Genomic DNA, 12,431 nt, shown 5'->3' with positions numbered 1-12,431 from the left:
GGCCAAGCACGGCTGCCCAGTACCGTGTTTACCTTCGTTATCGCACGGCCTTTACCGCTCTCGGTTACAGAGCGCTAACTGCCGCTGGACTGTATTGCGCTTACTCTGTTTAATGGTGAAGTCCTGTGGTAACTACGGTGGACAGTGTTATTGGCGTAGTCAGTAGTACTGTACTAACTAGTACTAACTATAGTTAAGAGCATTACTACTGTAGTTAAGTGTTACTCTAGTGGTCCAGCTGCTTAAGCTATGGATGTTTTCCAGTCACCTGCAGCTTCTCGATGATGTTCTTGTAGTCCCAGGGGTTGCTGGCAGGGGCGGGGCCTCTCGACCGCACCATGCTCTTCATGGGCTGCGAGCTGCGCGACTGGTGTCCCGTGGCACCGCTGTTCACCGTTGCATTGAGCTGCGCGTTGAGCTCCAGGGGCATGGTCACCCCCCGGCTCTTGGCTGCCCAGCGGACACGAAGGACGGAGACGTGAGCGACGGGCGACCGACACGCACGGATGCACACGCACACGCACACGCTCACACAGCCACAGAGTGCCCCGGCGCCCTCCTCACCGGTCATGGCAAGTGTGCGGATGCACGTCTCCACTAGGCCACGGTGCTGCTGCTGCAGCCAAGGACAGTCGAGCAGACGCATTGTGGACTGGAGCAGCTGCACCACGATGGTGTGGTGAGTCTGTGGGTGGTTCCCCAGCACACAGCACATTTTAAGAACACGTTTCGTTTGCACACAACAAAATTACAATTGTGCCAAAACAGACGAGTGGTCAGTGCCGTTAGTCCTGCGGTCGGTGGCGGTAGGGCTCACCTGCAGCGCCGTGCTGTTCTCGGAGAAGGGCGAGCTGAAGAACGCATTAATCGTGTCCAGCACCACGTTGATGACGTACTTCTCCAGGACCGGGTCCGACAGACGCTTCTCCCGGTTGTTGCACACCTGCAGACAGACCAAGACGGTCAGTGCGGTCACCACACAGGTAGCTGAGCGCAGGCGTCAAGGCAATGGCCCCTCGATGTCACCTGGACTCACCCTGGCCATGTCCACGATGAAGTTCTCAAACAGGTTCCATATGTGGTTGCTCGTATAAATCTCCTTCATCTCCACCTCGGTGTCCACATAGCAGTGGTTCACAAAGTTCACGTAGGCGACCTTCACCTGAGGGACAGTCGGACAAGCCCTTTCGTCGAGTTGTGCTCGCCCTCGAACCTCCGCCCGCTCGGCCCTCGAGAAGCCACGTACCTCTGTGATGCAGTCCTCGTGCGTGACCACTCTCACCACGTCCTCGAGGGGCAACAGCGACGTGCACTTGATCTCCGTGTAGACGTTCTTGCCCTCGGCACAGGCGGCCAGCAGCTCCACCAGGGAGATGTGGTAGCGCAGGGGGCTGTGCTCCTGAATGCCTTCTCGGGACTCGGCCATGAGCTCCAGCATCGTGGCGAAGGACGCCTTGTCGTTGTAGAAGACCACGACGTCCTCGCCCGCGTTGGTCAGCTGGCCAGTCCGAGGGAGCACAGGCACATCGACCAGTTCCGTGTTAGTGTGTGATTGCGTAGCTCACGGCAGGAAGGGAAAGACACCGCATGTGCAGTACACGGGTCGTCATGTACGAACGGTCGAGTTACAGATTTTCCACGAAACAAACGCCTTCCGCGTCTTCTCTAAATGCACTTCCTTCGCTCATCTGTTTTCCACAATTAGACCAAATGTGACCTGTTATTCTCCAAGCCAGCAGGTGGTACTAAAGAGCCCCGAGACGGAACAGGAGCGCCCGATCGCCATAATTCAGCTCACTTACACGATGTTCACAGCTCCTGTCCGCTCTCCCTGAGTGTCGGGGATCATTAATTAGATGAGGAACGTTGCATGTGTTTATGGGATCAATAGGTCGACAGCAGCGTCAAACTGGAGTTTGAATTTTTCATTTCAGTGTGCCTCAAAGTTAATAAAAGATTAAAATAAAAGTAATGAATAAAAAATAAGTTTTATAAAGCCCTTTTCTTAAACCTCTATCTGAGATTTTCACAGAATCTGACCAGTGAATAAATGGAGAGACATGTTGTTTTTACTGCTATTAACCTTCTACTCATCGTGGCTGCGTGTGGTCAAAGTGAATTCTGAGTTGTGAACAAAATGAGTTACAGACACACTTCAGGTCCCAGTTGTGATCACAACTCAAGAGCTTGTGCAGTGAGAGCCCAGAGTGCATCTCCAGCCTGTGGAACTAAGGAGCGGAGGCGGCGCTCACCTCGGTCATGATCATGTCCTGGCATTTCTTGATGTACTTGCCCTCGGCCTTGATGATCGTGTGCAGGAAGTTGAGGTACTGTACATGGCGCCCGTGCGTCGCCAGGCAGTGGATGAAATGCTGCAGCACCGACTCGCTGATCTCTGAGCACAGCTGGTAATTGTTGCTGAAGATGTGCTGCACCGTCTCGGCCTCCAGCAGCTTTGGAGGATACGGGAGGGGGAAAAGGAGATGGGATGGGGGGCAAAAGGTGGGCGTGATCATCTGAGGAAGTTCACGTTCTGACCATTTAGCAAAAGGTGCCCATAATCTTACAATATGCAGGATTTTCACATAAAAAGTCATTTAAAAATCTTATTTGTGCTTCAGAGACTCTCCTCCAGCTCCAACTCTACCCCAAGTTCCAACTCCAGGTGCAACCCAAACTCCAACGCCAACTCCGATGCAACTCAGCAAAACTTCCAACCCCAACCTCAACTTCAGCTCAAACTCCGCCTAAATTCTACCCCAAACTCATCCTCTTACTACAGCTTCAGCATCAACTTCAACTCCTACTCACACACACACAGTCTGAAACCGCTTGTCCCAAGTGGGGTCGCGACAAACCGGAGCCTAACCCGGCAATACAGTGCGCAAGGCTGGAGGGGGAGGGGACACACCCAGGACTGGACGCCAGTCCATCGCAGGGCATCGCAAGCGGGACTCGAACCCCAGACCCACCAGAGAGCAGCCACACCCCCTGAACGCCAACTTCAACCACAACTCCAGCTCCAGCTTCAAGGCCTCTACTCACCCCAGGATTCAGGAAGAGGTTCAGGTGCTTTTGGAGCAGAGCCTGGTTCTCTGCATTCCCAGTGCAGAACCTCTGCAGGAACTGGTGGGTGTACTTTATGATTTCTTGCATCTTGGTGTCGTTCTGGCCACAAGACAGGTTGGTTATATGCTAATGCTCTGGCAGCGTTGAATGTGAACTGGTGTTTCCTTTAAGTGTGAGGAGCAGGACCATTAGCGGAGGCCTCACCTTGTCGTAGGACACCTGGAGCAAGTCCAGCATCACCTTGTGGGCTCCCATGTTCTTCAGCAGACGCTGCTGCTTCTTCCAGGCTCCAGAGCTGCACATCTTATTCAAGCCCTCCAGGATCTGGAGAAGGACGAAGACTGCTGATGAGTGCTGATGCATGAAACAGACTTCCTGATCCTTTCACTCACGGCGGCAGCTTAAATATTACGTTTGATTATAAATGCCTGAAGATACAAAGACACACGGGATCCTTGCGATACTAATGCTTGAGTTACACATTTTTCAGTTTGTTCATTTCCGATTGCTCTTCCTTCACTTTTGTTTTCTAAACCTTCTGTCTCAGCGTGTTGTGACCTGTGTTTACCCTCCAAGCCGACAAGCGGAAGTAAAGAGCGCCCAAAGAGAACGGGGTCGTAGAACCGCCTTACGTCAACTCACGTCCACAGTGTCTACAGCTCAACTGTGGAGTTCCTGAGCGTCAGCGATCAGCGACTAGATGAGGAACGTTACTCGTGTTTTCTGGATGAATCAGTCAACATTCTGCACTAAGAGTTTGTGGCGACCATAAATGTTTGTTCTCAGTCATTTTAAACTGGTTTTATCCCAGCGCTAAGAAAATATTCAGTGGAAAAGTCTTAAAGTGTTTATTTGCTGTAGCTACAGCCGAGACTGTTCCAGAACCTAAACTGTCGCCAAATGGAGGGGCATCGGTGTTGTATAGCTCTTCTGCAGTCACAGCGGGGCATCTCTGAGCCACACTCTCTGTAACATACAGGGGGTCACCCGGTTAAACGACGGTCCGGTCCAGTTCATTCCTTTGCTTCCTGCTCGTCCTCAGACTAAGTCCTCACCTCCTTGACCGCCTGGTAGTTCTCACTGTTTTTCTCCGACTTCTCTTTCTTAGCGTCAGAGTCCTCGAGAGTGGCCTGAAGAGGAAGGAAAGAGTATCTCAACAACCTCACGTCGACACGTCACACGCGGTCTCGTTTGCGGCCAGGAACAGGTTGGAATTTGCAGGGAGAAGGACAAACGGGATGGAGCTCTCACCTCCACCTTCTCCTTGTCCTTCTTGCTGTCCCCTCCTCCAGAGCTGCCCTTCTTCTCCACCCACAGCTCAGACTTCTCCACCATGGTGCGGAGGCGGTCCAGATCCCGCTTTATGAGCTTGTAGTTCTCCACATCCTGCTCGGAGATGAGCAGCTGGACCTGCACACAGATGAGACCGATGGAGGTGCGGCAGGGATGCCTGTCAGGTGTGCTCCATATACCCTGAAGCGCAATGTCAGGTCTCCTCCTGCTGCTCAGCAGCACTGCTGTACCTGTTTGAAGGTGTGCAGGACCTCCTGCCTCTGGCTGAAGTGTTTGAAGAGCAGCTGCAGGGCCCCTGAGACGAGCGGAGGGTAGTCGTGCATGGTGAGGTGGATCAGCACCCTGAGGAACATGCGCCCGCCCTCATCGTCCACCTCCAGGATGCTGTTCCCCTTTCTGGGCATTTCATAAGTGCAGCATTTGGGTCAATGACATCTAACACCTGGACACGAGTCTCCTTCCTTTTGGCTGCCCAGACCTGCCCTGCTGCTGGTCCCCTCTCCCCTTCATTCTCCACCCTCACCAGCTAAGACCCTCCTCAGTAAAGGTAGTTCCATGCAAACGTCACCTACCCAACTCCAAACATGGCTTCTGCCTGCTCCCCTATTCTCTGCAGGTTCAAAGTTGCTAGAAAAGAGCAGAACACATGGGCATCACCTTCTCAGAGCTCCCGGAGAAGATGTGAGGTGCTCCACCAGTGCAGTCCACCTGGGACTTGAAGCCAGGTGGCAGGTTCGATGTGTCAAGGGCCCCTTGACGTACAGCTACCAACCTGTCTGCTCCATGGCCACAGTGGCGTCCGCGTCCGCCATGGGGAACACCTCCACAAACTCCTTCTTGAAGACCGAGAGCAGGAAGGAGAGCCGGTAGTCGAGCCGCACGTTCAGGATGAACTAGATGGGTAAATTTGGGGGAAGAGAGTTGATCACCTTCTGCCAACTGGGGCACCATTTGGATGAGCGAGTTTCCTCCCTCTTCATTCTAACCTGCAGGATCTCCAGGATCTTCAGCTTGGTGTCCATGACGGTGACGTCCTGGTTGTCGATGCTGTCCTTGCTGCGGCCCGGGCCCTCGTTGCCTAAGGAGGAGCGCCCCGTTCCCCCAAACAGCGATTGCTTGCGGTTCAGGACCATGGTGGTCATCATTTGACCCACGTGGTGGATGGAACGCTTCATGTTCTTCCCTGGCAGGGCAGGAGAGCAGAATTAGACCCTGGTTTGTCTGTCTAATACTATGGTACCATCGGTGTAAAACACTGAGGGTCATTCAAGCGCTAGCCTCATGGTCAGCTGCTCACCGCTACCGTCCTCGTTGAACATGGGGTTCACAAGCATTTGGCTGGGTGTGCAGTCAATGATCCCCAGCAGCGTGCGAGTCAGTCTCAGAAGCTCGAAAAAGCTGTAGAAGCCAAAATAAATGAGATGCCTCGCAAGACTCACAACCTGTGGACGGACAGGAGAGGCACATGCGTGAAACAGGCAAACCTCACATACGACCAGAAACAGAGGTCAATGTGGAACAGTGGTCACTGAGTGAAACGGTTGCTGAACAATTGAGGAGTACAGCCAATGGCACCAACTCCTCAACTTACGAACTCAGTCAGGACTGTTTGTAGCTTGTTTTGTTCATAACTCCAAACTCACTTTTAGCAGTAAGAAACAGTCAGAGCCCGGGTTAGGTCCTCTGTAAATATCACGTACAATTACGACAAATATTATTTAAAAAAATACTTAGAACTTGGGGGGTGTGGTGGCGCAGTGGGTTGAACCACAGTCCTGCTCTTCAGTGGGTCTGAGGTTCAAGTCCCGCTTGGGGTGCCTTGCGGCGGACTGGCATCCCGTCCTGGGTGTGTCCCCTCCCCCTCCGGCCTTACGCCCTGTGTTGCCGGGTAGGCTCCGGTTCCCCGTGACCCCGTATGGGACAAGCGGTTCTGAAAATGTGTGTGTGTGTACTTAGAACTTTCATAGTAAGGGAGATAAAATATGAAAGTGAGTTGAATTAAGGTTGTTCCATACGCCATTTGGGCTTTTTGATGGATTAATAGGTCACGTTCACTTGGCTACAGACAGGAATTTAATAAGTGAAGACGATTCATTCCGACGTTTAAATCTCCATCATGGTTTGTCACTAAATTGTCAATGACCAAACCAGGGGTGTGAACCTCATATGTGAGCTTATTCTTCTCCTCATTGGCGAAGGGCAGCTCATCAATAAGCACGTTGTTGAGGTACTCCTCCATGAAGGCGATAGTGCTGGCAAATTTATTCTTCTTGTTGTCACGTGTGTCGTCCATGTTCGAGTCATAGCTGGAGACGAAAAGAGAAAAGAAGGATGGAGAAGTAAAGAACAACGAGTCAAACTCACAGTTGGAGGTGCAGTCAGGCTGTCGGTTCCCATCTCCTCCGACTTGACCCTACCTGACCTGACCTGAGCCCATCTGAGCTAAGCTCACCAGACTTGAGCCCACCCAGACCTCATCTCACCTCTCCTCTACTCTCTATGCCTTCATGCAACCACCTCTATGTCTTTATGAAACCAGCTATCAAACCACTGATCAGATAAATGCGGAGAAGAAATGCTCTCGCTCGGCCTCAGCTGTCCTCACTCTTTGATGGTGATGGAGGTGGGGATCTCGGTCCAGAGGCGTGCAAACTTCACGGGTGTCACCAGCTCCTGGGGGTCGCGGTCCACGTGGGCGTGCAGCATGAGCCGACAGAAGGAGGCACGCAGGTCGAAGGGGAGCGTCTCGTCCATCATGCACAGGAAGATGAGCTCCACGTCCAGCTGCTTTGAGATCTCGTCGATGGCCAGGTACTGGCGGTCCAGGCACATGCGAGCGAAGAGCTTCAGCTGGTACCTGGGCATAGGATCGGAACCCCACTCACTGACTTCTCCTGCCACACGTCTTTCTGCACCCGCAGCCGGGAGGTGCACTGGCTCCCCCAGAACCATTTAGCTTCCAGAAAATATCGTATGGCAGGGCTCTCACATCACATTCAGGAGAAAAATTTCTAGAACTTCTTGTTTTTCCTGTAAATTTAAATATACTTGAAGCTACATTTAAACTAAAACTGACTGAAAGTGACGCAGAATGAAAATGCGTTGGGAACACCTTCCCCTGACTGTGTGTGAGCGCACGTGTGTACATGCTTGTGAAACATACCTGTAGTAGGTGAGCACGTTCTCATCGTGGGCGTTGCCCTGCCTGGCCTCCTGCGCCAGCTGCCGGATGCTTTTCTCCTGCCTCTCGTCAGCCTTATCCGTCCACACCAGCCACACCTCATCCTCGTCCCCGTACTCCTCGTCAGACAGGTATTCCGAGGAGTGGGGCCCATCCCTGGCAAGGCGTCGCCTGCAGGTAGGTATGCAAATGAGCGGACACGTGCAGAACAGTATGCGGTAAAGGGACCGCACACGGATATAAACAGGAGGCTCATACTCAGCTGGATCATGGTGAATTGTTAACAAATACCTGGTACTAATTAACCAGTAACTGTTTTCATTCACTTCGATTCAATGCATTTTTACAGAGGGCCCTTCTCACACAGTGCCACAGCGCTGAGCAAAGGGATAAGACAACTAAGCAAGGTAGTCGGCCGTATACTAAAGTAATACACTTTCCATGCGGTTATTAAAGCTAGAAGTACAGTATGTGTACTGGCCACAGCGGAAAGGAACAAAAAACTCCCAACAGAAAGTCAAGAAAGTCCACTGTTAGTGAGCCCTCCTGTGTTCACGGTCGTGCGCAGCCCTTTGAAACCGCTGTGACCGCCGACGTTTGCCGCTGCCGTTTAGAAGAGCGCGTGCGATAAATGTGGATGCACGGCCCTTCTCACTCGGTCTTAATGAGGATGTCCTGGTTCTTGGGGTCCAGCACACACTTGCAGATGAGCTCCTGAGTCACGGGGATGGCCACGTTGTTGGACACGCACAGGTCCGACAGGTAGTCCAGGAACCTGCAGGGACAGAGCATGTCTCATCAGCCCCGCTCAGACACAAAGGGCTTTCGGGCTTCACGCTGCCCGGCGGTCCGTGCGCTGCAGGATACGGTTAAGGATACCATGAATAACCGGCAACACAAACTGATGAAACGGGACCAGAGCTACCACTGGAACCACATATCATGAGGCTGATGCTTGGACCGGACACGTCAGGAGAAGGTCACATTCTCTCGGAAAAGAAAGCGACGGTGGGACGAGTTTGAGAAGAAGAAGAGGACATGCAGAAACCAGGTGGAAGAACTCAATCGCAGTACCAGTGGACACACTCCTTTGACACTGAGGACACAAGTGGAGCAACAACAACAAAGTGGAAACGCTGGATCAGAGGCATCCACAGCTGAGCCCCCGCCTGCACCAGTCTCCACATTCAGCCCATCTCACCTAGGCTCCCGGTTCTGACGCACAAGGCTGACGAAGGTCTCGACCTCCGTCTTGGTGATGTGCTTCTCCAGCAGTTTGCGGTTATTGTGCAGCAGCGCAGTGATTGTGTCCTCAGCCAGGATGTCGTAGCCAATCTGGGCCTGCATCACTCCAAACTGCTTGGCTATGTGCTCCTGGAGGAGACACCGTTCTCACCTGGAACCTCGTGGACTTTACAAACAGCAAGGGCTGGAACTTCAACAGGGCCCTGCTAGTGTTCACCAGACACACCCAACATCCAACACCCTACTACTGGTTACCAAACACACCCAACACTCTACTATTAGTCACCAGACACACACACACACACACACACACCAGCATCCTACCATTGGCTACTGGACACACTTAATGCCCTGCTATTGGACACCAGACACACCCAGGGTCCTGCCACTGTGTGCCAAACTCACCTGGTTCTTGCGGTAGTCCTCCTGCGAATGGCGCAGTACACGGTAGCAGAGCCGGAGCATGTACTGGTAGGGGACGTTCTTCTGGTCCGACAGCTCCTGCAGCCGCAGCAGCGGCCCTTCTCCACCTTTGTCTTTGAAGGGTGCTTTCAGGAGGCCAAAGATCTGCAGATGGTGCAAGGATGAGGGTGTGTCATGAGGAACCCACCGAGAGATATGTCCTCAGTCCCACATTCCTTAAGCACGTGCCTTTAACCTGGAGGAACATGTGGCCGCAGACACGTAAGATGTTGCTTTTACACGCTTTGTAGACTCTGCGTCCTTGTCCACTCCACAGCTCATCCATTCCATACTGTTACGACCCGCATTACCAGGAGTTCGAGTGGGAAGATGGTTTCATCGTAAATAGTTGGATTGTGGGTACAATGGAATTGTGTTCAACTGCTGTGGGGACCCATGGAAAATACGAGGGGGTGAGTGTGTGGCCAGTGAAAAAAAGGAAAAAAGCCTGAGGTGCGCTAAGCAGGCTGCGAAGGCCGGCTTGGGGTGCAGGTCCTTCAGGAAAAGGGTTCCTCAGACCCCTCAGGTTTGCACTGATACCTCTCGCTGTGTGCCGGTGATCAAATAAACGTTCGTAATCTATGCTGTCTGGGGTTCCTTTTTCGCCACATCCGAACCCAGAGTGCTCTGCACTGCGATACGTTTCTGGAGACTTGTAGAGCAAGGTTTGCTGAGGTTCACGTCATGCACATAATCACATATGCAGAAGCAGTATAAAACAGCGCTCTCACCTGCTTCAGAATGTTCTGCTCCCGCATGAGCTTCTGCCTCTCGCGGTTGGGTTTAGTCATGGTCACCTCCAGCACAGGCTGGCCGCTGTTGAGCGTGTCCACCACGAAGAAGACCAAATCCTCCAGCAACTTGATGGCAAACCTGTGAGAGAAGAGCAAGAAGGGCAGGGTGAGCACGGTGAATGAACCTGGGCTACAAAGTTCTGAGGACACTTCGACCATAGAAAGTGATGATAACACCTAACCTTCTGTCGTTCTGGCTGATGAAGCCCTCATTGAACTGGTCCACCACTTTGCTCAGCATGAAGCTGGCATCATTGGCAAAGTCCAGGTCCCGGATCTCCATGACAGGAACGGAGACGATGGCAAAGGCCTCCTTGTCCTCTTTCGTTGGGCAGGTACCCAGCTGGGTACAAGGGAGAGGTAACAGGTTCGAGGGTTACAGGTTGGACCATGACAACCACAGGTTCTCTTCAGTACAATTTAAATGTTGTAAAGAGAGCACTGGGCGTGGAGAGGTGAAAGGGCGTTCAGGTGAACGTGGTCCAACCATGAGCCGGATGGGCCTGTCCTCGGTGTAGTCGATGGGTACGTTGGTGCTCTGGATCCACGTGTTGGTGCATAGATGACGCAGGCGGACGTATGAGTTCCTGCGTGAGAGGACATGGATGAGGGGCCTCACCCCACTCCCTCCTGTACCACAATCGTGTGTCTAGAAGACCGCTGTAGGGTTAATTGCATTTTCTTCACCTACGTCATCTACTTTCTTCAACTTATGTCTGTAGGGAGGCAAATTGACCCGTGTTTGCCCTGCGATCCAGCAGATGGCAGTAGAGAGCACACTAACACAATAGCAGCGTGTTACTTCAACTTCGACTTCAACTTCAACGTCCACAGTGTTTACAGCTCCCGAGAGGCATCATCAGTTCATGGTAAAAGTGACCGGAGCTACAAACTCAACGAGTGCTCGTGCATTCGGTCTCTACCTTGGAACGAAGGAGTCAGTCTTCTGCAGCGTGGTGGGGTCCAGCTCGAAAAGCGAAGCGATGTCGTTTCCATGGGGAACGGCCACCAGCTTGTACTTGACCCGCTCACCCAGGTTCCTCTTACTGCTGCGCCCGGTGTCCGTCTGGGAGCGAACGGAGGGGCGTGAAGACGGGCTCTCGCGCCGTCCTGCCAAGGCTTCCCATCATGCCGCAGCGACGCGCTTTCACATTTACATGAATATTTTACCAAATCCTTGTAAATTTCAGTCTTACCTTAATCTGGACATCTGTAGTAAATCTACACTGTCCACGAGATTTGTATTAATATCAAATCAGAGTCTCCTTCCACACCTTCCCATCGGGCCCGACGCATACGTACACATCACACGCCTCACACTCGTGCACAGGTGAAACTTTTACTGTTACCTTTCGGTGGAGTGTTACGGCGTTGTTAGTTCAGCCAAACGGACTTGATAAACACACACAAACACACACACAAACTATAAAAAAGCATTGCATGAGCACCACCTAGGATATCCCTAAAATACATTTTACCCTGAACAGAGCAAATTAATGTCTTGTATAATATTTACCCCTAGAATGGTGCTTGTCCATAGTTTAACTTTAGACCACTTAGTGAGTCCAGTTCATATTTACCCGCTTTGACACTGAGCTATTTGCCCATGTCACTTTGCCACTGGGTATTTATTTACCAGTCAGGGTCACTTTGGCACTGAGTATTTATTTACCAGTCAGGGTCACTTTGGCACTGGGTACTTATCTACCAGTCAGGGTCACTTTGCCACTGCGTATTTATTTACCAGTCAGGGTCACTTTGGCACTGGGTACTTATTTACCAGTCAGGGTCATTTTGCCACTGAGTATTTATTTACCAGTCAGGGTCTCTTTGGCACTGGGTATTTATTTACCAGTCAGGGTCACTTTGGCACTGGGTACTTATTTACCACCAGTCAGGGTCACTTTGGCACTGAGTATTTATTTACCAGTCAGGGTCACTTTGGCACTGGGTACTTATCTACCAGTCAGGGTCGCTTTGCCACTGGGTATTTATTTACCACCAGTCAGGGTCACTTTGGCACTGGGTACTTATCTACCAGTCAGGGTCACTTTGCCACTGCGTATTTATTTACCAGTCAGGGTCACTTTGGCACTGGGTACTTATTTACCAGTCAGGGTCATTTTGGCACTGGGTACTTATTTACCAGTCAGGGTCATTTTGCCACTGAGTATTTATTTACCAGTCAGGGTCTCTTTGGCACTGGGTATTTATTTACCAGTCAGGGTCACTTTGGCACTGGGTACTTATTTACCACCAGTCAGGGTCACTTTGGCACTGGGTACTTATTTACCAGTCAGGGTCATTTTGCCACTGAGTATTTATTTACCAGTCAGGGTCACTTTGGCACTGGGTATTTATTTACCACCAGTCAGGGTCACTTTGGC

At 51.8% G+C, this 12,431-nt stretch overlaps 1 protein-coding gene across 8 annotated transcripts in view; it reads right to left on the bottom strand.

Annotated features, from left to right (window-relative positions):
• Positions 1–12,431, bottom strand: part of itpr3 (inositol 1,4,5-trisphosphate receptor, type 3) — a 35,082-nt gene that overhangs the window by 9,429 nt on the left and 13,222 nt on the right. For 4 of the 8 annotated variants that reach the window (XR_001965893.2, XM_018746865.2, XM_018746869.2 and 1 more), the window contains 23 exons: positions 10,968–11,110; positions 10,532–10,631; positions 10,227–10,387; positions 9,982–10,123; positions 9,194–9,355; positions 8,745–8,917; positions 8,199–8,318; positions 7,526–7,714; positions 6,968–7,219; positions 6,524–6,668; positions 5,660–5,804; positions 5,349–5,545; positions 5,135–5,255; positions 4,935–4,989; positions 4,593–4,758; positions 4,321–4,479; positions 4,125–4,199; positions 3,274–3,393; positions 3,046–3,168; positions 2,253–2,453; positions 1,037–1,498; positions 818–943; positions 269–685 (listed from right to left, as the gene is read on the bottom strand). Coding sequence is in view for 7 of the 8 variants with exons in the window: in XM_018746865.2 (XP_018602381.1) it covers positions 269–685; positions 818–943; positions 1,037–1,498; positions 2,253–2,453; positions 3,046–3,168; positions 3,274–3,393; positions 4,125–4,199; positions 4,321–4,479; positions 4,593–4,758; positions 4,935–4,989; positions 5,135–5,255; positions 5,349–5,545; positions 5,660–5,804; positions 6,524–6,668; positions 6,968–7,219; positions 7,526–7,714; positions 8,199–8,318; positions 8,745–8,917; positions 9,194–9,355; positions 9,982–10,123; positions 10,227–10,387; positions 10,532–10,631; positions 10,968–11,110 (3,954 nt within the window). In the remaining variant the exon portion in view is untranslated. The remainder of the gene's footprint in view (positions 1–268; positions 686–817; positions 944–1,036; positions 1,499–2,252; positions 2,454–3,045; positions 3,169–3,273; positions 3,394–4,124; positions 4,200–4,320; positions 4,480–4,592; positions 4,759–4,934; positions 4,990–5,134; positions 5,256–5,348; positions 5,546–5,659; positions 5,805–6,523; positions 6,669–6,967; positions 7,220–7,525; positions 7,715–8,198; positions 8,319–8,744; positions 8,918–9,193; positions 9,356–9,981; positions 10,124–10,226; positions 10,388–10,531; positions 10,632–10,967; positions 11,111–12,431) is intronic. The other 4 variants (XM_018746871.2, XM_018746870.2, XM_018746868.2 and 1 more) reach the window with 3 other exon arrangements.

Source organism: Scleropages formosus, chromosome 2 (genome assembly GCF_900964775.1).
Source record: "Scleropages formosus chromosome 2, fSclFor1.1, whole genome shotgun sequence".
Lineage (NCBI taxonomy): Eukaryota > Metazoa > Chordata > Actinopteri > Osteoglossiformes > Osteoglossidae > Scleropages > Scleropages formosus.
This window is presented reverse-complemented; position numbering and strand designations above follow the sequence as displayed.